Raw genomic sequence first — 23,539 nt, 5'->3', positions numbered from 1 at the left:
TGCTTCTGCAGATCATTTATCATGCTGTGTTTATTTTTATTCTGTCCACTTTATGTGCTGTGTAAATACGAAAGCTTTCTCCTTCATTATTACTGCTAAGTAAGTTCAGATGGTGGATGTGAACACAACATATTGTCACTTCACATCATCATCAGTTTGCCACCAGGAAGTCCTATTAAGGTGCATGTGTGTTTACACGGCGTGTTACAGGGAGAGATGTACTATCTGGCAACAACACATAAGAGAACAGATCTCACGTGAGCGCCAAATGAAATCACAGTGACGTTCCCTTTAAAAAAAAAAAAAAAAAAAAAAAAAAAAAAATCAATGAGGCGTGAGATATGAAGCCCACATAATTTGAGGCACTTTGCGGGTGATGAAACAACAGCCTTTAAATTAGATTGCTTTTTCTTCGTCTTCCCCCCTCCCCTCCCCCTCCCCTCTCTCTCGTGAACGCTCAGGGAATAGTTTTATGGTAAATATCATGGGAAGGTTTCACAACCTTCTCATTGGCTCAGAAGTCAGAGACCCCCCATCATATAAAGGGAGTGTGCCTCATCTAGCAGCCTTTTCCCGCTGGCAAGCGCGCTTTGGATCACACTTGGACTTCATCTAAAGGGAAAATACCTTCTTTTTTTTTTTACGCGCCGAGTGCTTGGAGAGGCTGGAGAGGAGCGCACGCCGGCGATCAATTTTGACAAGGAGAAGAGTTATACAGCCAACAGGTAGGCATATTTCATGATAGATGCGCCGGGAATTAATGTGGCTTTGTATGAGGACAAAAGTTATTTGGACTCGTTTGGCTCATTTATTTTACAGATTTTTATTGATTTATTAAATTCCCAGCGAGTTAAAGTGATTTTAATTTGGGGGGAAATGGTAGAAAATGGTTTGATTTATTAAAAAGCTGATTTCAATAGCGCTTGTTTAAACCGCTTAGAGGGGAATTACAGGGTCATTTTAAGCCTTAATCTTAATAGTCTTTGATAAAATTAAAGTACTCTGTGGAGGTGCTGAGACACCTTCGATATCTGAGTTCTTAGAGAAATGTACGCGTCTTGGCTGCAACTTAAATGTCAACTCTCCATTCCTTTACTTCACTGAACTGGTTCAAGAGAACGTTTTAGCTGCTGGGGTGTAAAAAGCACAGTTAGACTGAGGTTTGTGTCTTATATTATTTGGTAAATCTCAACGAGTAGATATTTCTGTTGATTTTGTCTGTTTGTTTTCATGTGATGTGATGTCTCCTCTTCATGCATCACTTTCCTGTTGACAGAGAAGCTGTGAGCTGAGGCGTCTGAGTGGACATGTGGCTACTGGAGAAGCTCCGTAGCTCTGTGGAGAGTAGTGGGACCCAATCCCAGCCGACGCAGACGACAGAGGCCATTCCCGTCTCTGTTTACGCCAACGTCCTCACCCCAGACAAGATCCCCGATTTCTTCATCCCCCCTAAACTCATCTGTTGCCCCCCGGAGGAGTCTCTCACCTCAGAGCCCCAGCTCTGCTCCACCCTGCGACCCTCCTCCTCTGACCATGCCATCTGCAGCCAGAGCCCCAGAGCTCGGAGCAGCAAGAACCCCTGCAGCCCTCGCCTCTTTTGTCGCAACCTCCAGAAGTCAGCCAACCGTCACATCATCCAAATAGAGAGCGCTGACGAACCGGGTGCCGGATCTGCGGACAAGGCCAGTGTCGAAGTCAATACTAACGCAGACCCCCAGTCACAGACTGCAATGTCTCTGCCGTACGTCCCCAAGGCCCAGACCTCCTACGGCTTTTCCACCCTGGTGGAGTCTCCTCACACAAGACGCAAGGAGAGCCTGTTCCACAGCGACCCCAGCAGCCCGCTCACCTCCCCGAACTCACAGAGGCGCTCGCAGGGAGGGACTCTATTGGCCCCGGCTGACCCCAACCCCTACCGCTACTTCAGCGGTGGAGAGAGTGACACCTGCTCCTCGGCAGAGTCGTCCCCTTTTAACTCCCCTCTCCTGTCCCGCTCTGCCTCTCTCCTACGCTCCATCACCCAGGAGACGCAAGCCAAGGTGAGGATTTCTGTTTCTGGGTTAGCTGTTGGAAAGTTGTTAACGAATGTGTTTTTTTTTTTCTTGTTTGATTTACCATGAGGCTCCTTTCTGTGTGTTTACCAGCTGCCTTTCTCTCTCTCTCTCTCTCTCTCTCTCTCTCTCTCTCTCCCTCTAGATGTCTCGTGCCAAGCGCTCCCTGGCGCGCCACAGCTCCCTCTCCACTGATGAATGCAGCTCAGCAGACAACAGCCCCAACATGCAGCGCCGCCGCACGCGCTGCCCTCCCTCTCCCGCCTTCCGCGGACGCAAAAGCGGCGGCCCGAGGAGCGCCTCGGCGCACCTCCTGCAGCGCGAGCACACCGTCAATCTCCACAAGGGGGGGACGCTGAGGCTGAGCACTCACTACGATCCGGAGGCGGCCCGGCTGAGGGTGCGCGTGCTCGCGGCCGAGGCCCTGTACGACAGGCAGACGGATCTTAAAAGCATCAACTGCTGCGTGGCGCTCTACCTGAACCCCGGCAAGCAGCAGAAACAGAGGAGCACCATCATCAAGAACAGCAGGAACCCGGTATTCAATGAGGACTTTTTCTTTGACGCGCTGACCCAGGCGCAAGTAAAGAGCCTGGCCATGAAGATAAAGGTAGTGAACAAAGGAACCAGTCTGAAGAGAGACGTGCTTTTAGGAGAAAGGGAGGTGCTGCTCAGCGAGCTGCTGGAAGGCCTCTAGGGAGCCCTCCTCCTCCCCACCCCCACGTCAATGAGCAGCTCCCCATCTTCAAGGCCCTTTCTTCTCTGGCTGCCTTTTTATCCTTCCTCACAGATCCGATAAATACCGGACAGGTGAGAAGCATGGTGATGACAAGGGATGTCACATCTCGCACACTGTGTTATGTACATAAATGGACACAAAACCGAGGTGTCTGTAAAGTGGAAAAGTCCCACTTCATCAAGTCTCCATCACTGGCTTTTTGCAGAAGTCAGTCCAGGTCAAACAAACAAACAAACAAACAAACCGCTTACTGGCAAATTAATAATGTGAACAGTGGATCTGTGGTCCATGTTTGTGCATTTCTCTTATAGTGTTGAATTACAAAAGGTGTTGCCTTCTCAGATGAGCATTGTGATGTGGCACAATATCATATCAGCTGTGATGCAATGATGAGCCTGTTAAAGCTGGAGCTGTATTTTTGTAATAAAGCAGTGATATTACATGTGAGTTTTTGCACGTTCCTGTGGAAATGAATAATGCCTCTGTGTATTGAAAGAATTTATATTTGAGAATTAGATTTGATTTGCCAGTAGATATAATGTTAATATGACTGCTGTTATGTGATATGCTTTCCAACTTATGAATAAAAGCACTAATCTGCAGCTTTGTCTCACTGATTTTGTCTTCTAATGATTCCACAGGATCAAGAGCAAGCCCTGGGAAATGATTATAAATCCTCCTTTGCTCCTCCAAGCTCCTTTTTTTTTCTGCAAACAAGTTCTGAGGCAGGGTCCTCTGAGACCGGCACAGGCTGGGTGTCATTTGTGAGGCTTTTAATCCTGGTTCTCTGCACGCAATATTGTCTCTGTGTGCATTCAAACTCCCTGTTTAATTTTAAAAACACGCTTTCCTATTCCGGCTGTCCTCCAGTGAGTTTCAAATAGTTATTAAGGATGGCAGGAGGTAGAATTATGGCTAAGTTGCTCTACCGAAACTAGTGTTGGCACACACTCTCCCGCTCTAGATACAATTTATCTGTACAGTGAGGCTATATCTTGATTTATGTGTTCAATATTTGAGTTGATAAATGGGTATTTGCGCAGAGTGAGTAACAGGGAGATGTACAAGAAATAGAAAACATACCCTAGGGCACAGTAATGCATTTGTCAGGCATGCAGGCATGGTACCACTGATTAATACAGAGTAACATCCAAGTATGGATCTTATGCCTCCTCTACTGGTGAAATATCAGAATGACATGTCACTAAATCCTAGGAATTAGTCACTGCAACCTCTTTGTGGGTAATTTTAATTGACTGGTGACCTGCCCTGGGTGTCTCCAGTCTTAGTTCTGCCCACATACAGCAGGACAGATGCTCTGATGACCCTGAAAAGGAAAGAAAAATACATTTAATTCAAAAATGCAACCACAACACTGAGCGTATAAGCCCCACGCTGATCTGCAGCCAGTTCAATTTGCTTATGAAGTACTGAGATAAGTCACAACAAGCGTCCAAGTGGGACATATTCATCTGTGAGCTTACAGAAGATTAATTTCCCACAAACTTGAGAGCAAGAGATAAAACTGGTGAAGGAAAATTGGGTAATTATTTTTGCCTCTGTAGACTATTATTGAAAAGTGACTGTCTAATAATCTTTGAATTAAGCAAACCATTAGGCAAAACAGCAGCCTAAAGGAATCATCACAAGACTCAAATGCAAATAAATGTGAAAGTGATTTTATTTATTCATTTTTGGCTCCCATAGATGCTTAAAGGCCATGAACACATACTTTCTTAATCAGCATCCTACATTTTCTGCCAGTTAGAAGAGTTTTGGTTATTTCACATGAGAAGTTTCTGTCAGCACTGTTTTATCTGCACTCCTCTCAGCGTTTTGAAGCGGGCACCGTAGGTTGGTCAATCAAATATGATAAAGCCACACCCTCACAGGACTGATGAGGAAAATTAGATGGATTTTTTTGTTTGTTTTTTTTGCTTTTCTAAACTTTAATTGTTGCATATTTAGTCATGAATGTTTCATAATATAGATACACTAGTGATCCTAAGTATTACCAAATTCAGTAATCATCATTATAAGGAACAATTACATCATGCACTGAAAAGTCCTTTATTTCCCTTGTGCATGACCACTGCTACACCTTTCAATTGATACTGTATATTCAGAATGTAATGTATATTCATGGATAAAATTGAACATTACAAAAAATGTAAAATTATTCGAAGTTCATTTTTGTTTCCACTATATTTTTTCTAAAGAGAGGAATGACTTTTTTTTTTTTTTTTGCTTTAGATGACTGCCATCATGATCTTTATGATTCTGCTGGGAAGCAGAGGTGTCATGTCATTACACCAGTCTTCAAATCCCCAGAAGTGAACCCAGTCTATGAATTTTTAAGATATTCTAATCCTTCACTGCTGCGCCCTCATCAACAGCTTCAACATACTGTGCACCACACTGAATTTATGCATATAAAAGCAGGTAGGTGATTTTTCACATCATGCAAAGATGCAGAAGGTGAGGTCACTATAGTCCAGTGAATGTAAGGTCCTGGTGTTCATGTACAGCATAATACATTCAAGTCAATATCCTGACCTCTGCCCTTGTGTAGGACGACACTGCCATGTAATCTCCTCAAGACTCAGATTCTTCTATATATTCTGTTCTCTATATTCAGATCAATCAAATGTGTTTTCAGCTTGATTCCTAGTTGCAAAAATATTCTGTAACAAAAGCAGGATCACCTAGATGCTGTTATCATCCTGACATTTACAGTTAATCTACCACAGACAATGCTACCAAATAATATTAACAGTGCTGCTATAATTGTGGTGCATTCTTCAGCCACCTTCTTATTCACTACCCTATTTATTCAACAAACTGCAGACGCCTTAACCGCTTACTGATGCTGCGATGTTTACATGCAATACAGGAGACCTCGCTGTGTGTGAGATTCAGGTTACTGTCATTTGAATGTGTTATTAAACTGAGTGAAACTAATGTTCTGAAATAAGAGCTGGCAGGGTTTGTTATTTTTAAAATCTGACTTTAAATGTATTACAAACACACATTTCTGTGGTAACGTGAATAAATTGTATACACAAATGGTAAAATGAGCATACATCTAAATCTATACCTTTATCATTAATATCACCGCGTAAAACACAATTGCAGGAGGAGACTTCAGCATCTTATTTTTGTCTGCAGTGATTACTAACTGTTTTTGAGTTTGTCCTGCAAAATAATAAATAATGTGTTTGCCATCACTGGGATAATGTAACTGTTTATAAAGTATATAGAATGATGATTTGAGAAGCTCTTATGGGGATGTCCTTGACCATTCACCTTTCTAATCATGGGAATAAACTTACCATTTAAACTGCGCACTCTTCAAAAGGGTGTATTTGGTTTGTGAACCGGGCACCGACTGGCTTTCTCCCCCATCTGTGGTGGTCCGAAAAATCATAACAAACGAACCCATCAGCTGGTATGCCATGTAAGTCACATGCATTGTGGGAAATGCTGTTCTTTGTATAGAGAGAAGTATTACGCTCTTGGAACTGGGAATTCCGTCAAAACTACGCCACCCACAATGCCCCGCTGAAATCGTAAACATAGACCTGTCAAACAACACACGCCATCTTGACAGCACCCTCAAAATGGCAGAAAGATGTAAGCTAGAAACCGAGTCCAGACTAAGACCCCTGCTCTCTGTTATTTAAAACCAGACACGACAGTTTTGACAGAAACGAGTGGTTATGGGGCTGGTGTCCAGCGAGGCAGCACAGAGCCTGTAAAATGGACATAACGACGGCGGTTTTCAACGCGGCCAGAGATGGTAAGCTAAAACTTATCCAGAAGTTGCTGAGCAACAAAACTCCTGAGGAGCTTGAGGCTTTAGCCGAGGAGAAAACACAGGGAGGCACCCCCCTGTTGATAGCCTCTCGATATGGACATTTAGAGGTAGTAGATTACCTCCTTGAACACTGTAAAGCAAATGTTGAACTCGGGGGTTCGGTTAATTTTGACGGCGAGACCATCGAGGGTGCTCCGCCGCTGTGGGCGGCTTCGGCAGCCGGTCACCTCCCTGTGGTTAAGACGCTACTGAAACACGGTGCCTCAGTGAACAATGCAACACTAACTAACTCAACGCCGCTCCGAGCCGCCTGTTTCGACGGTCACCTGGAGATCGTCCGCTACCTGGTGGAGCACAGAGCCGACATGGAGGTCGCCAACCGCCACGGCCACACCTGCCTCATGATCTCCTGCTATAAGGGCCACAAGGAGATAGCAAAGTTCCTCCTGGACCGCGGAGCAGATGTCAACCGCAAGAGCGTGAAAGGAAACACCGCCCTCCACGACTGCGCCGAGTCAGGTAGTCTGGACATCATGAAGATGCTACTTAAGTGCAATGCCCGCATGGAGAGAGACGGTTACGGAATGACCCCACTCCTCGCTGCGAGTGTAACAGGTCACACCAACATTGTGGAGTATCTCGCCCACCAGCCTCGCACCTCCAGAGAGGAGCGCATCGATGCGCTTGAACTCCTTGGGGCCACTTTTGTGGACAAAAAGCGGGATCTCTTGGGGGCAATGAGGTACTGGAGGAGGGCTATGGAGCTGAGGCAGCCAGGGGACAAAGCTGGATCCCTGGCCAAGCCTCCACCCGGTCCCCCAATCCCTGCTTACGGCTGTGCGCAGGAGGTGAGCACGGCGGAGGAACTGGAAGCTTTGATCACAGACCCAGATGAAATGAGGATGCAGGCTCTGTTGGTTCGAGAGCGCATCCTGGGGCCATCCCACCCAGACACCTCTTATTACATCCGCTACAGAGGAGCTGTGTATGCTGACTCAGGCAACTTTGAGCGCTGCATCAGCCTGTGGAAGTATGCTTTAGACATGCAGCAGAGCAACCTGGACCCGCTCAGTCCCATGACAGCCTCCAGTTTCCTGTCCTTTGCAGAGCTCTTCTCTTTTGTTCTACAAGACCGGGCCAAAGGTACCCTGTCAACACGCATCACCTTCCATGATCTGATGACCGTGCTGGGGAAAAGCGTGAGGGAGGTGGAGAGAGCTGTGGCACAGAGGGAAAACCCCCCAGAAGCTCCTCAGTTCACCAAGGCCCTCTCCATCATCCTCCACCTCATCTTTCTGTTGGAGAAGCTGGAGTGCAGCCCTGAGCAGGAGCACCAGAAGAAGCACACGGTGTACCGTCTGCTGAAGCTGAACCCTCGGGGTCGGAGCAGCTTCACTCCTCTCCACATGGCTGTAGACAAAGAAACCACGTCCGTGGGCCGCTACCCGGTTGGCCGCTTCCCCTCCCAGGCGGTGGCAGCACTGCTCCTCGAGTGTGGAGCAGATGTCGATTCACGTGACTGTGAGAACAACACGCCGCTGCACATTGCTGCTAGCAATGGTTGCCCAGAGATTATGGCACTACTTATGAAGGCTGGGGCTCACTTTGATGCCACAAATGCACAGAGGAAGACAGCCTACGAGCTGTTGGATGAGCAGAGCAGCGGGCACCCGGCCCTTTACCCGCTGAACTACATCACACTTCAGTGCCTGGCGGCGCGTGCGATTGAAAAGCACAGACTGCCCTACAGGGGCCTCATCTCTGAGGAGATGGAGGCTTTCATTGAGCTGCACTGACTTCCACTACTCTCCCCTGACGAGGAACCCATGCACTACTCTTCCTGTTGTCCCCCCCCCCCCATACTTTACTATGAGAGCCACAGACTTCATCCTCCATGCCATTCTCTTCATCTTTGTCTCTTTTCAACTCCTGCTTTGCTCTCAGCCCAAACCTTGTGTCAGACCAAACCATAGCAATAAACATCCAGCCTCTGGGCTTAAATCTCTGGCTGAGATCTGGTCAGTTATCGCTTTATTCTAACGTTAATAAGTCACATAGACTTTTAAAAGTGATTGTTGGTTTCTACTGCTGTTTAAAGCTGAGTGAGATATCAGCTTGACAGAGGCTTGAATTCATTTTCCCCTTTGTTTCTCCCACTAAAAAGGAGAGTTACAGTATGACGGTGCTTGTGTGTTTTTGATGGCGGCTGGATTGAATGAGAGATGGGTTTTTAGAGTTACTGATAGTAAGCATCTGATCAAACTAGCCAGATAACATGCATGAAAATGAAGAGTGAATATGATAGGTCACGTGTTGTTTTGCAAATTAATTCAGAAATGAACACGTTTGAACAAACTCACAACCCAAACTTGCTTGCTGGTAATTTTTCCCTGGTTCTACGTGTTCACATGTACCATCTGCTATGCTTCTTTGATATGAGAAGGTGTTGAATTTACTGTGCCAAATGTCAGCCATGGAGCAATGTACTGTTACAGACTGTAAACCGGTGGCAAAATGAAAAGCAACTAACTTATCTTCCAAATTCTAAGCAGATAATAACCTTAAGTGGGGACATTCGTGAAACTCCTAGTTCCAGAAGATCAGCAACTCGAGTTGTTTGATATTTCAGGCTGTGATGTGATTTGACAGCCTGCAGAGCCATCATTTGAAAGACTTTTATGAGATTGAGGACGAGTGGTTTAAAGAGCTGGTACCCCTGTTGTGGCTCACACTCCCTGGTCTCCACACAGACGTTTATAACCTATGCAGTTTGTGATATTCCAATCAGACACAACGTTTTTAAAGCAAAAATTCACTGCATAAACAGATTTTACATGGGATTATTCTTCCATTTAATTTTAACATGAGTTGAATCTGGGGCTACTTCACTGACAATGAATTGGTATCTCTCTAAACTTATGAACTAAGAATGTTTTCTCAAAATTTCTGCCTGTGTCCAAATGAACAATGCCAGACTAGAGCCTGAACTGTGCCTACATCCCTATACTTCTGGGTAATGTCACCATTAACAGAGATATTTAATTTGGTGTCAGAAAAGCAGCTTCAGAAGTGGGACTTAAGTGGCTTACACCCTCCTGTTTGTTCCTATGGGGAACAGTCACAGGGGAACTGTCCACAATCATGTTTTAATTCTGTTTTGGAATGAATTTTCCCTTTAACCTCAGATGCAGTTCACAGAAATGGAGCAGATGGCTCTCCGGCCATCCCTGCATCTTAGTCTTATTTTTAATGCTCTCTCTTTTGTTTATCTTGTGTTATCATGAATGTTTTATTTGTCTGTCTGTGCTAAGCACCACCAAGTCGAATGCACACTGAGAGGCTCTATAAATCCTAAATAGACAACTTACATTCAGGCTATGGACTGTTGCTGCCTTTGTCTTTCTCAACTGATTCGTTTTAACTGATGATAACTCAAGAACAAAAGTGTGTTGGAGATACTTGAATAAAATTCAGTATCACAACAGGATCTGCTTGTGTGTGGGTGATCTCAGTTTTGTTGTGTCCTTTCTACGTGAGCAGATTATTACTGGGAGTTGATTTTGATTTTAAACAATAAGCTTGAAGTGTGTGAAAACTGAATCTGAATCTCTTTTCTGTGCTCTGACTTGTCACTAGTTCTTTAGCTTGAGTGCTGTTTCTTACAATTGCAGCCTTTTGCATTAAAAGCATCATTACACATATTTATATGGATTGAAATGGTTGTAGTAAAAAAAACCCACCACCCCATCAGAGCAGCGAGATCTATAAAATGATCTTATTTAGGGAGTGGAAGGCACATTAATTTTGACTGCATAAGTGTTACATTAGCACAATATAAAAAATAATCAGTGCCCACTTAATTCAACTCTTTATACCAAACATGGGCTTTCTACTGCAGCGCTCATATAAACTTGAGCCCACCGAAATAAAGCATAACAGAAACTTGATCTTTCTGAGTCGTGCACGCTTCAAGTATAAATAGAGTGCAATTAACGTCACTGCTGCAGGGCAGTGGTAGAGACAGGGCACTTACCCTGCTAATTTTAGGGGTCTTTTGCCCTAGCTTCAACTCTGAAAATGGGAATACTGTAATGCTATACAGTCAGGCAGGTCACAGGGTGACTGTCAGAGACAGTACACAAGACAACAGAGACTGCATTATTCAGACAGGAAACAGAAGCAATATGAGCCAATTAATTTTAAGGATGACAATTGCTGGAATGTTAGCCTTATGTAAAATAATAATTATCAGTTTTTTTGTTGCTGTTCGGTGAGTGTGACAGGAGTCGTGTTGGCAGAGTTAGTTGAGAAACTCCAGGTGGTAAATGTGGTGGTTCAAGTGCCTGTGACAACATGTATCCACCCTGCTTAAGTGTCATTAAATAAAACAGTGACTACATTCAGGAGGTCTTCTACAGCTGACTTCACCTCTGATGTCTCTGGAGGAGGCACCTAGTGGTTATAGTAAGGTTAACATTGGAAGCAGGCCCAATTATGTTGAGATATCAAAAGGAACTACAATTACTGCTGTTGGGACAAAGAACATGTCTCATATATACATATAGGAAGTGCATCCCTTCATTTGTAAAAATGTTCTTTATAGTTATTTCAGTGCATATTTTCAATGTTCTAAAGCTAGGTTAGTTTTTGAGCACCAACAAGAGACGTACATTAAACACTTTATACTCGATTCATGAACCTTTTGTGTTAGTGTTTCCCACTTTAAGTAAATCCAAAATCACATAATAGTAACTTCCCACTAGATGTCACTAGCAACAAAGAAAATCAATCAGAGCCGTAGCCTTTGTCCCCTTAGGAGCATGTGATAGACTCAAAAACTGTAGCTTCCAATTACCGTCAGAAGTGATGGCAGTTAGTTAATTTTCCTGTCTCTTTCTCGCACTCTGTCAAGCAGTCTTTGTGTCAGGGAGCTGTAGAGAAACAGAGAATGAGCTGTTAAGAATGACTTTTACCAAGCCATTAGGCAGAGCTGAATATGCATTTGTAATGTATCTGGATGATCAAAAAAAAAAAAAAAATCTTGGTAGACAGAGTTGCTGACGCTGAATCTTGTTTGCAGGGAGCTGCGTGAGGGTCAGCAGAGAAATGAGAACAAAGCTTCCTTCATACAGTCCTGAAGAGTCACGCTATCCTCAAACACCACACTCCCAACACCTCAGATTTTGCCCTTGTGGCGGTTGTTTTTGTCATGTTGCGTGACCTAAATATGACCAAATCTTTAAAAAACAAAGGCCCGTGTTAGTCGCTGTGGCGTCTTTTAGGATCAAAAGTGTGAGGCTTTGCTGTAATTTGCACAGATTTATTTTCACTTTTGTTTTTATTTGTTTTTATTATACATAGGTTCGGTCAATTTTCCCCACGACTTTATTCATTGTTCATATTATAAGGTTAAGTCAGATACCTATAATTTAGGTTGATAATTACAGCCCACTTGTTTTTTATTGGTTTGCCTGCAGCCATTTCTATTTAATGTTTTCTTACTAACCTCCAAAATATTTTAAATAGATATTCATGCTTCATCAGTGATTTTGTCCTGCTATAATGGATTAAAATTAAAGGACAAACCCAGATTTTTTTTTCAAACAGATTAAAAAAAACAGCTTGACACAGTGGTGCATTTGGGGTGACACATTCAGTTTACAAGGTGGACAAAATATTAGAAAAACACCTCTTATATAACACAGTACAATTCAACAGCACTAACTCCAGCCAAAAATGACCATTAAGTTGTATCAGCAGCTCTTTAGACCAGTTTCAATAAAAACTGGAAATTATAACCTTCATTAAGGCAGGTTTTATTGCAGGGCTGTTGAATTAGACTGCATTAGCTTTAATAGGTGAACATAATAAACTGAGTGTACGTCTCCCATAGAACAAATGACAGTAGGGTTATTAACAGATAGCATCTATTGTTCTCAACAGTAAGTATGTAGATACTTTATTCTATGTTATTGTGTTATTTACCTCTTGAGGTGTTGTTAATATATCCTCATAATGTCCCACAGTGAGTTGTGTCTATCCTGCAATATTTTACAGTGTCCAGGCATAATTTAGTGAGGGAGTTCTGCTCTGTAGGAGCTGATACGGGCCTCAGACTCTGTAGTCCTGCCAACAGCTATGATTAGACACTATATTATAGGAATCTACGGGGTTTCAAGGTGCTTATCTTCATTTTAGCCCCTGGGGAGAACAGTGGAAAAAAAAAAAAAAACCAGTCACCAATACACAAGAGCAACCTGCCTCAGCAGCCACCTCTTTTGCACCAGTCAGCGATCCAGCCAGAGCTGGAGGAGATGGTGGGGTAATGGGGGTAATAGGGGGTGATGGGGGATACGGTTGCTATTGGAGATCTCGCCTGCATCACGTCATGTGTGTGGGGGGAGGGGGACGGTGGGGGGGGAGTGGAGAGAGCGCTCCGGTGGGTGTTGAGCGAGAGAGAGAGAGAGAGAGAGAGCGGGGAGGGGGAGGAGAGGACAGGAGAGGAAAGGAGAGAAGAGGGAGGGAAGGAGGAGGGCATTGAGGAAGAAGGCAGGGAGTATCAATGACATCAACCAGCAGTATCTGAGGGCCGCCCGACCAGCAATGCTCTCCCGACAAAAGGGCTGAGGAGCAGCCGTGACCCGCTGCGCTCCCGAGAGGTCGGTCGACAGCACAGGACGGTGTGTGTGCGTGTGTGTATGTGTGTGTGAGCGCGCGCGCTTGTGGTGGTGGTGGTGTGTGGAGAGGGAGAGAAACGCCGGCGATGTGTGCATGCATCCCCCACAAAGACAGACCTTTCTCTGAGTGGAGCTCTGCTGCCACTGGATTACATTTATCCTTGCTGTCTCCGAGGAAGCTTCCAGCTGCAAATCCACCCACATGAATCTACCAGACAGAAAACAAGACGGAGCACTTCCTACCAAGGTAAGACAGCATCTTTCATCCTTCTACACTTAATATTTGCAGCCGTGCACCCCACCCAGACGGGTTATTTTCACTTGTCGAATAGCCTTTTTGGAAACTAATGAGGTAAGAGTATATCCCAGCCCGGGTGAAATTTCACCGTTTAGTCTTTCCTCAAGGGCCGTACGCGTGTCTTCTTTGCGTTTTTTTTTTCTTCTTTCATCTCAGCATCACTTGAGAGTTTGTTTCAAACGTTCGGGTGGAGAGCAGACCGCGGGGTTGTGCAGACCAGGCTGGTTGGCAACAGCGCTGCGAGTGCGCGTCCCCCTTCACCCCCTCCTCCTTATTGTTGGCTGGGCAGCATGAGGGACCCGGGCAGACTGGCAAAGCCTTTGTTCCTCATCCACTCTCCATTTAAAGTGGCATTTACTGATGGCCCTTTAAAGCACTCTCAAGGTAAAACGAGTCCTGTGTGAAGTCAGATTTTTTTAAGTCTCACATAGAGGGGTGAAAAATATAGACAGTTACATATATATTAATGAATAAAATGCCAGCCCTCATGACAAAAATGAATAGAGCACATGCATCCTGTAGACTGGTCAAAGAAGAAGAGTCAGAGGAAGCTTGGAGTCTAAGTGATGTTTCAATGATGCCACAGCAAAGTACAAATCCCATTATGCTAATGTCATTCTGAACACTTTTGAGGAAGCGATCACAGGCACATTATAAATTCATAGGGGCTATTATACAAATATTAGAGTTTTTTTTTTTTTTTTTTTTTGGTGTGGAAGGCACCAGGTGGCAAGACGGATGGACTTATTTAGCAAGACTGTTTTGTAGACAATAGAGTGGCGGCTGCATCTGCTACTCTCAAGCTTTACTTAAAACAAGCCCATCTGTACATATAGGCAGTGTTTTGTAGTCCACAGACCTTTCTTATGTCTATAATTATACGCAGTAGGATTTGCTGTTAACGCAGGCACTCACGCGTGCAGGCAGAGTGTAATTTGATGATACATCGATTCATCCTGACACATTTTCCGAGGGCTATTGCTTGTTTGGGATTTAATCATGTACACTCCAAATGCCTGTTTAGGTTTTCTGTATTTCCGCTCTGTGGCCTGTGTAAACTGGAAAATCGTACTGTCGTGGTGAATCCGAGGGAGGTCTTCCTCATCACACACAGATGGGAAATTTTCCCCCGGGGCACCGTGCGTTTGCTGGTTATTGTTCCAGACCATTTCCACATCCCTAATTATTTTAATCAGTCATTTTTACACATGGATTCCTCTCTTTAGTGGACCCCCATTTTTTTTTTTTTTTCGTGCAGGTCCACTCCCTGCCTAACAGAGGAATACACAAGGCACTCCACCTTCGTGAAAGGGGGCAGGGATCTAGATATTTGCTTTATTGTGACAGGGAAAAATCATTATGTGGAAGCAGAATAATTCAACTGGCAAATTTCCTCTGTCTGTCTCTGGGAAACAGATCAAATATTCTCCTCCACAAGCCAAGAGATGCTCGGCCCCACAGGTATTCATCTAGGCACTGTTCAGAGCAGCAGCTTATGAAATCAGTGATGGCATGTATTTCCTTAAATAGCATTTCACAGGGTTCAACCATGGGCCTCAATGGTTTCCTTCCTCGTTCCAAGCAGATACCACTCTAAGATCCATCCAGACTTGAATATGCCAGATGACGTGTGCTCCCAGTGGTGCAGCTTTGGTTTCACGTCAAAGGCCTCATTGAAGTCTTATTCCCAGATCCTCACAGCAGCATTACCCTAACTGCTCCATTCACTGCTTTCAGTCTTTGTGTAACATTTAATGCCCGTCCATGGATTTTTGTCAGAATCTCTGTGTACACTCTGCATCAGCTTTGCTGCACCAGTCTGCCCGGAAGGAGAGAGAACATCAAGGCATGCAACTTTGATGCTGGGAGCGTAGCCACCTGTATTACAAGCCGACAGAAACTTTGTTGTTGTCTAGGCACTGATATTAATTGACCTTTTCAAAGCCGTCCAAACACTGAGCTTTTGTCTGCTCCGCTTCGCTTCTTGTTTATTCTGAGGCTGCTGAAAACAGTGCATACAGCATGCAGAATGAAGCCATAAGAGCTGGGCATGGTTATAATTATTGTAACAATGGAAGGTTGGTAAATATATATTTCTTCACAACAATTTAAATATTAAAACTAATGTCAAGTAAGGCAGTGTTATATATAGACATAACTCCCTAATTGTTCTCAAAGGGCTTTAAAATCTGCACAGCATATGATGCCCTCTATCCATAGACACTCTGGGATAAGGACTCCTCCAAAAGAAACCGTTTAACAGGCAAAAAATGGAAGAAACCTCAGAGGAGCAACAGAGATGGGATTTCTCTTCCAGGACTTTCTGGAAGCACAGTAAAATGATCATTTTCTATTCATTCATTTAACCTTTGTTTAACCAGGGAATCTCTTGATATGTATTATCTTTAGTTTGGCTGGGCATTAGATCAACATCATTGTTTATGGGCTCTTGGTGGAATTTTATTATGATATATGATCATACCATTTTATTGTTTTACAAAAATCTGGTAGCCAGTGCATAATTCTGAGCAAATATTTCCTTATGAAAGTTAAAAAAAATTAGGAACTTAAGTTTTATGTCTCTGGAACATTTTGTCTGATGTAATGCAGAGCACAGTTGTCTTGTCCTTTTTCACGATTGTGTAGTGATGTAATGATTCTGATGAATATGTGAATCTTTTGCAAACCTTCTTAATTTTCTTGCCATTGAATCACACTTTGTTTGAAATTAACAATGTAGACAACAGAAATTTGTTTTTGTTTTTTTGTTTTTTTTTTTAAAAAGAACATTATATGGTCATTTCTGATTATCAGTAATTGATCAACCAGTTAAATCCAATGCAACTTTTAGACAACAAAATATAGTCTTATCATTTTAAAATGATGCCAATTGCTAAAATAAAATACCTTAAAATGTCACGTGTAAAATTATTTAAGGATTCTCATATTGAATTATCATTCAGCTCTAGCACCTGTGGTTATGGTTTGCCTATATTTTAGCCTTATTTCAGCTGTTTCACATGGTATTTTAGTGTCTGATCACTGCTGTTCTCCTTAGCTGTAGGTGAACTATATTAGTTACATTACAAAATGTAGACAGGTAATTTATATGTACATAAATAAGTAGTGGAAATTACCTGTACCTGATAGACACTCTACTACAGTCTGTTGCTGAGGATCTCTACAGTGAGCCAGACCCATAATTATCCTTTTTTCAGCCAGGAGGTCATCTGCAATTATGTGTGTGTGCTCATCATGTGTCTGTGTTTTCGTGTGTGGATATGAGTGAAGGCTAAGAGATGGGTTGTGACTTGACTGATGCCCTTCTCCAGATGAATCAGAGATTCTGATGTGTCAGCAGGGATGAATAATGCACACTCCTCCACTACCTCTCTTCCTCTCTTCTCCACCTCTTGTCTTCAGTCGTCTGCCTCTCTTTTCATCACAACTGCCACATCTGAAGCCATCTTCACCTTCCCTCTCACCCCTCCCCCCTCTCCCTCTCTCCCCTTATGCAAAAGAGGGCATCATTACCCCATTGCTGCTGCTGCTGCCTTGCTGTCCTCTGGTCAACCCTCCTCTCTGCTTCAACAGCTAACTCATTCTTCTCCTCTTGAATGAGATTTGTCTTTTTCAGTCAATGCTCTGCAGAGGTGCTTTCTGCACATTGCATGACCAGGAACATGTTTCTCGAGATTTTCCTTCTGCTGACATTTGCACTGAAATTGGCTAAATGTGTTGATGTACACAGCTCATTATCCAATCATGGGAGGAGGAAGCGCAGCTATTGACTGAGTTTGACAGTTACATCCCTGACTGACAGGAGTCATTAGGAGGGTAGGGTTGACTGACAAGATGGCTGACAAAGCAGAAGACAAACTACCTAATCAGAATTTGGGAGGAAGAGTAGCCACCATCCACTTTGAAGTGTACACTTATCTGTCAATAAATGGTCAAACATCAGAATATTCCATGCATCTTGCTTCAAGCACTTGACAAGTCTTCAAGAGTAGCTATTTTCAATTCTTGGAGTGCAAAACCTCTCCTTGTTACATACATAGAGGGTTGGAGGCCAAACTAGCATTGAGACCTTGCAAAACATGAAATAAAAAGATTTTTATTTGGAATTGCTTTATTTGTGAGATGAAGCCATATGAATGCTAGAAATTGTATCCATGTGCCTGTCGCATACCTTTTCTTACTAACTTTTATTATCAGTGCAGGGACATTTTATCACTGTGTTATTCATTGTGTGCCAAAGGAAAGAATAAGATTAGCTCAACTAAGGTTCCATAGCCCTGTGTGTGTGACTATATCTTACTTTTTAGCTCTGCTAACTGCATGGCTGTAGGGATGGCTGGTTGGTCACCTCTTTGGTCAGGATTGATATGTCTCAGCAGCTTTTGAATTGATGAATCCTAATGACTTTGGCGATTCACTGACTTCTCATTTAACACCATCATCACGTCACAGTTTCAATTAGTCTAATATAAAAATATGGCTAAATACCTACAAAACTAATGACATTCCAACTAGCATCAACTGCACTTGTGTTTAATGCTAATTAGTAAATGATAACATGCTAGCACGCCACTAAAGTAAGGTGGTAAACTAAGATGAACATAATATTATACCTGCTTGAGCATTGTCATTTTTAGCATGTTAGCATACTGACATTAGCATGTAGCTCAAAACGTTGCGACCAGGTACAGGCTCTGAGAGCTTCGCATTTTGTGATTGTCATTTCCTGTAAGTGCACAACGGCCATGTTTGATTTTAAACAATGCTACCCTGTCAAAATTCACACACTACATAATTAAGTACATAGTGTACACACTGCACTACATCGGAGTGTACTTGAAAGTATCCAAAATGAGACACAGCGTTAAAACAACTGTGCCCTGCTGTAGTCAGCTTTACAGATCCAAGAAAAGAAAAGGTTTTGGCGTGCCTCCATATGCCAGTTAGTGAAAGAGTGTCTTTATTGCATCAGTGAAACAGCTCTGCTCCACCAATAGACCTTTACTGTGCAGGATGGAAAAGGAACAATGTCCAGGAAACTTACAGCTCTGTTTCATCATCACAATTCACAGATAGACAACGTAAAAGCTAGAAGATTGGAGTCCCTCTGGGGTCAGCAGGATCCTTCTGCAGTCTGTGATATGTTTGTGTGTGTGTGTGTGTGTGTGTGTGAGTGTGTAGATGCAGGTATTGGGAGTGGTTGACATGTCTCTCGAATACAGCCCCACATTTGTTTGTGGCATTTCATGATTACTCTGTCTCCAAAGCGAGCAGGATGCCAGGTTAGATGAAGTATTTGTTTGACGGAGGTGAGAGTAATGGCTAGTCACCGGTGGAAAGCATCCGTGCGCAAGTCTGTTACCCTTGACAAGCATTTCATCTCTTCACTTACCGAGACACACTCGCCGTCTGATTTCTGCAATGAGACAGAGGACAAATGCAGTTTTTCTACCCCATTACTCCGCTTTTCAATTCTATTCACAACTTTATCGTCCCTCAAGGAGAAATTCATTTGGCGTCACAAATCTCATCTCCATCAGGAAGTCATGCAATGGCTGGTTAGTGACAGAACTGCGAAGGCTGGTCGCCTGTGTAGCACACAAATAGGATTTGTTCACCAGCATACAGAGCCTCAGAAATCAGCCCTGCTATTGAACAGTGAATTCTTTAAGTTTTGTAAGGAAAAACCCTCTCTTCTCTTATTCACCTTACTCCAGGAAAGAGTCTGAACCCAAGGGTGAAGTCAGGTGAAGATGCTCTTTAATATCTTTTTATGTGATCACTGAGAATACACACAACCTTTCAGGTCAGTGTGCAAATGGCATTCCAACTATAACACAGATGGTCTCTTTTGTAACAGCTCAGTCAATGCCTTTTGGCTGAGATACAGAACCCCAAACAAAACAGTCATCCAATAGACAAACTAAATCCCATTTCCTGGAACCTCTTTATCAAAACTTTTCCCAGAAATGAATGTTTCACCTCATTAATGACCAAATGAACAAGGACATCTTGACCCAGTCAAAGACAAAGTCACAACAACACAAGCCAGATCTCTCTGCTTTCTAAATATTTAATGACATTACCCCTTGAGTGTCTTGCAAAACAAATGGAACATTTCATAAACATAACAACAAGTTGGGCAATGCACTCTGCACTATGCAAATTGACCTTAACAAAAAACCAAACAGTAAGAGTGTGAGTGTGAAAGAGTGTGAAATGTGCGTTAATTTTCTATAGATGATCTCACTGTTGTGGCAGAGCAGTGTTGCAGTTGTGAGATAATGAGCTCTCAGTGGACAACATATCATGTGACCAAGCTAGACAGGTGATACTATGGCAGCGCAAATACACAGGAGAGGTTTGGATCCTGGGTAAACACAACAGTGTGTCTCCAGAAAATTCACAAGCACCTCCCAGAGGGACCGGAGGATGTTTTACATAAGTAAAGAATGAATAAAGTGGTTACTTCAAGATTACAGCACAGGAGTTTTGTAACGGTGAACAAGCAGCGCAGATCAGTTTGTGATGTATGTTGTGTGTTTGCAAAGGATGATATTAATTTTATAAATCAATGAAAAGATGAATCCATTTAAAGGCCCTCTGTAGAGCTTACATTAATGACATCCCCACTGGATAATTGTATATGAATGATCAATCAATATGAGGTTATTAAAACAGGGCACTGTGTTTCTTCAGGCTGCTGTTATCACTCCCAAGATAAGATTATCAACAAGCCCTTCCAATCTGCTTTACACAACCTGACTTTGTCTGCTGACTGATGTGTAGGTTTTGCTAAACAGCTGAAACAGGGAGGGAAAAATGGCTGGCATGTCTCATTAATGGAGCACAATTGAAATATGATGATGGCTGGGATGATGACAATGACGTCCAGGAAGATAAAGGTGTTCTCTGTTGTCAGGGAGCCTTAGTCCTGCTCCAGGAGAAGCTCACTAATTGGCTGCAGTGTGTCTTGGCTGGCGGTGTCTTTCTTGCATATGTGTGGTGTGAGTGTGTGTGTGCAGGACTTTTAATCATTTATTTCATTGACAAATTCTCATGCCCTTATTATCACTACGTACAGCACCATAAACAATGCAGGCATTAACAAAACTAAACCAGTGATAATTAAAAATACAGGTATTAACAGTGTTTTTGTTTTATGTAAAGAAGCAACAGTGTGTCTTAGATTTTGATTAGGGATTGGCCCTGTAATTGGATGATTTACACGATGCATCTTCCCTCGTATGTCAGAGCTGTTTAACAATTAGGGATGTACATGCAAGTGCATAACTATTTGGCCATCAGTATGTATATACAGTTCTCTCCCCTGCTAGGATAAGAGTCTGTGCCAGCCTTGGATATGCTAATTGGACAGTGAGTTGACAAGGACTCAACCATCAGCCTGCGTAATGAGCCGCTGCACAGAAGATCGGCTGCCTCTGAAGAACAAGAAACAGTGAGGGAGGGTTGGGGTGTCACTGTGAGGAAATTACGAAATATGTTTGGGTGTTTTTGCGTGCTCCGTGTTTTGTCGTTTCAGTTGAGAGCGGACATGCACGCGTCTTGTTCCTCTGCTGTTGTCAGGTGAGAACCTTCACCTGTCGGGCGCAGCTCTATCTGCAAAATGTCAAATTGGAACAGCCATGTTTTAGCTGGATGACAAAGCATTTCTGGCATTACCCTCAGGGTTTTGAAAGAGGTTTATGAGCCTAAGGGGTTGAAAAATTGACTCAGCTCATGAAGGAGCAAGTAATCCTTCAACTTATTTGAAAGCATGAAAATTGTTGAAATTGAAGCTGCAAGGTTTTCACCCAACAGTGTTATGCATAGGTCCCTTTTTAAACCAAATTGGGGACATGTTAAAGCATATAGACTGTGGGCTCATTCAGCTGTTATTGTAGCTTAGAAACTGGTTTATTTGGCCCTGTGTTTTCAAAGTAATATATCAAAGATTTTAAAGCCATTACAACATTGTAGTATTTTTCTATCCTAACTTAATATATTCCTCAAATATTCATCACTTTTTTTACACACTAACAGAATGCAAAGAAACTTCATTTTATTATAGTGAGTGTAAGCAGTTGGTGGGCGAAAGTAGCACCTCAGAAAACAGGTGGCACTACATTAGAGACTGATTAAAAGACCATTAGTTGCTGAAATAAAGGTTAAAGAATAATGTTCTGTTAGTTAATGTAATTAAAACTAATATTGAACAACATGCTTATATTTAGCAGATTCATAATATTATGATAGACTCTTTATCTCATTGAAAGGAAATGTTGGATTTGCCGTGGCTGACTTTTCATCCCAACAGCACTAACTCTTCACTTCCTGCGACCAGACCAGCCTCATTTAGCCTATAAACACTTTTACTGTGATTCCCCCTGTTCTGACCCCCTCTGATAATCTGCCCTATATGTACTTTTATACCATTTGGTGATACACTTCCTGCTTAGCGGGAGCCAGTCCATCTGTTGCTGGGCTCCTCTTAGGCTGATGCATCCATTACTGGATGCTGCTTTCTAGCTGCGCTGGTTTGTCTGACCTTGGAGCCCCTTTAAGATGCGTGGGTGTACATTTGCCGCACTATTGTTGGGCTGCTGCAGCTTTGCTATGTCCTAGACACGCAGAGATTGAGGTCAAAGGGAAACTTAGTTTGGTTATTTTAGCAGACTAGGACTGGGGCGGGAGAAGGTTTCAGTCACGCTTCTCTCTCCACCCCTCCCTTTGTTCCTCATCACGAATCCATGTGTTGTCTTGGCTATGAAATGGAGTTGTGATGAACAAAAACTGAGGCACATCCAGAATTTTAAAATGGGGAACAGTGACTTAACAGCTGAATTTGTGCAGGGTAAACAGCTTAGCTTCTTCACCTCCTGCAAGGATTAGGGGTCAGAGAGCATGTGTGTTGCTGTAAATGTAACTAAAATGAAGGAAAGTGTGGAATTGAGAAAATGATACACTCTTACATAAGCAGAAGTTTCTAGTATCGTGCTAGTATCTTTAATGCTTTGTGCATATGTCTTCTACCCTGTTAGCTGCAGGTGATCAGTTAATTAAATTGTGACCTCAAGCAAAACTCATGCTCCCTGCCAAAGAAAGCCAGAGAGAGGATGTGGGTGGATACATTTTTTAAGTTCTGTTTTTTCATCATCCCAGGAAAGCTGTTATTAAGATTCAGATATCATTATTTCATGATAACAAGAAGATCATGCTGGTTTTCTGAAGTTCACATGACAAATGGGTGTAAAAGGAAACTTACCACAGGAGACACGTGTAAGAGAGATTTGAAAGCACTCACACAGAGAACACACTCTCCACAGCTGAATACCTCCTGTGCATACACTCCCACCAGGAAGAGACAGGAAATGAAATTAATCTGAAAATTAAAAATCCTCAGTTTCAACACACAGATACACAAATACACACAAATGTCATCCACCACTCACTGTAGCCTATAACATAGAGACTGGAAGAAAGAATATTTAAGTATTTTATCGCGACTATTCCAAACATGAAGATAAAAACCTATTTTTCTTTAATGAATAGAAAAAATATCACTTGGATCATTTCCATGTGATTCTTATTTATTCATTTAACTTTTATTAAAACAGGTGAGTCCAACTGAGGCTTTAAAGCTCTTTTGCATTAGAGACCGGGCCAGCGTGAAAAAAAAAAAAACACTATGCAAAACACTAAAAACAAATGCAATGGAGTGATTCATGATTTCATTAGAAAACACTGTGAAAATAATTTCATTATCAGTTAAACTATTTTTTGGAGCTTGATCAATAATTTAGTGTGCAATTAGTAACTTCACCCATAATTTAGTTTCATAATAAATAATTTAATAATAGAAAATGCAGATCAGAATCAGTCAGAGCTCAGAGTGATTCTTATAATCGCCTTTTTTGCCTAACAAACAGTCAAACC

General features: G+C 42.7%; 3 protein-coding genes across 7 annotated transcripts in view; all 3 read left to right on the top strand.

Annotated features, from left to right (window-relative positions):
* The first annotated feature begins 305 nt into the window (after positions 1 to 305).
* On the top strand, positions 306 to 3,034 carry LOC108883621 (C2 calcium-dependent domain-containing protein 4C). The gene is made up of 3 exons (XM_018676975.2): positions 306 to 725; positions 1,277 to 2,039; positions 2,197 to 3,034. Exons 2-3 carry the CDS (start codon positions 1,308 to 1,310, stop codon positions 2,746 to 2,748), a joined length of 1,284 nt encoding a protein of 427 aa, XP_018532491.1. The 5' UTR covers positions 306 to 725; positions 1,277 to 1,307; the 3' UTR covers positions 2,749 to 3,034.
* A 3,323-nt stretch (positions 3,035 to 6,357) lies between these two features.
* Positions 6,358 to 10,094, top strand: fem1a (fem-1 homolog a). The gene has a single exon (XM_018676973.2). It carries the CDS (start codon positions 6,550 to 6,552, stop codon positions 8,401 to 8,403), a length of 1,854 nt encoding a protein of 617 aa, XP_018532489.1. The 5' UTR covers positions 6,358 to 6,549; the 3' UTR covers positions 8,404 to 10,094.
* A 3,026-nt stretch (positions 10,095 to 13,120) lies between these two features.
* Positions 13,121 to 23,539, top strand: part of LOC108883619 (receptor-type tyrosine-protein phosphatase S) — a 66,509-nt gene continuing 56,090 nt past the window's right edge. For 4 of the 5 annotated variants that reach the window (XM_051070089.1, XM_051070088.1, XM_018676970.2 and 1 more), the window contains exon 1: positions 13,121 to 13,531. The gene's annotated coding sequence lies outside the window, so the exon portion shown is untranslated. The remainder of the gene's footprint in view (positions 13,532 to 23,539) is intronic. The other variant, XM_051070090.1, reaches the window with a different exon arrangement.

This window comes from Lates calcarifer, linkage group LG4 (genome assembly GCF_001640805.2).
Source record: "Lates calcarifer isolate ASB-BC8 linkage group LG4, TLL_Latcal_v3, whole genome shotgun sequence".
Lineage (NCBI taxonomy): Eukaryota > Metazoa > Chordata > Actinopteri > Centropomidae > Lates > Lates calcarifer.
Note: the sequence above shows the minus strand (reverse complement) of the source record. Positions and strands in the feature narration are given on the sequence as shown.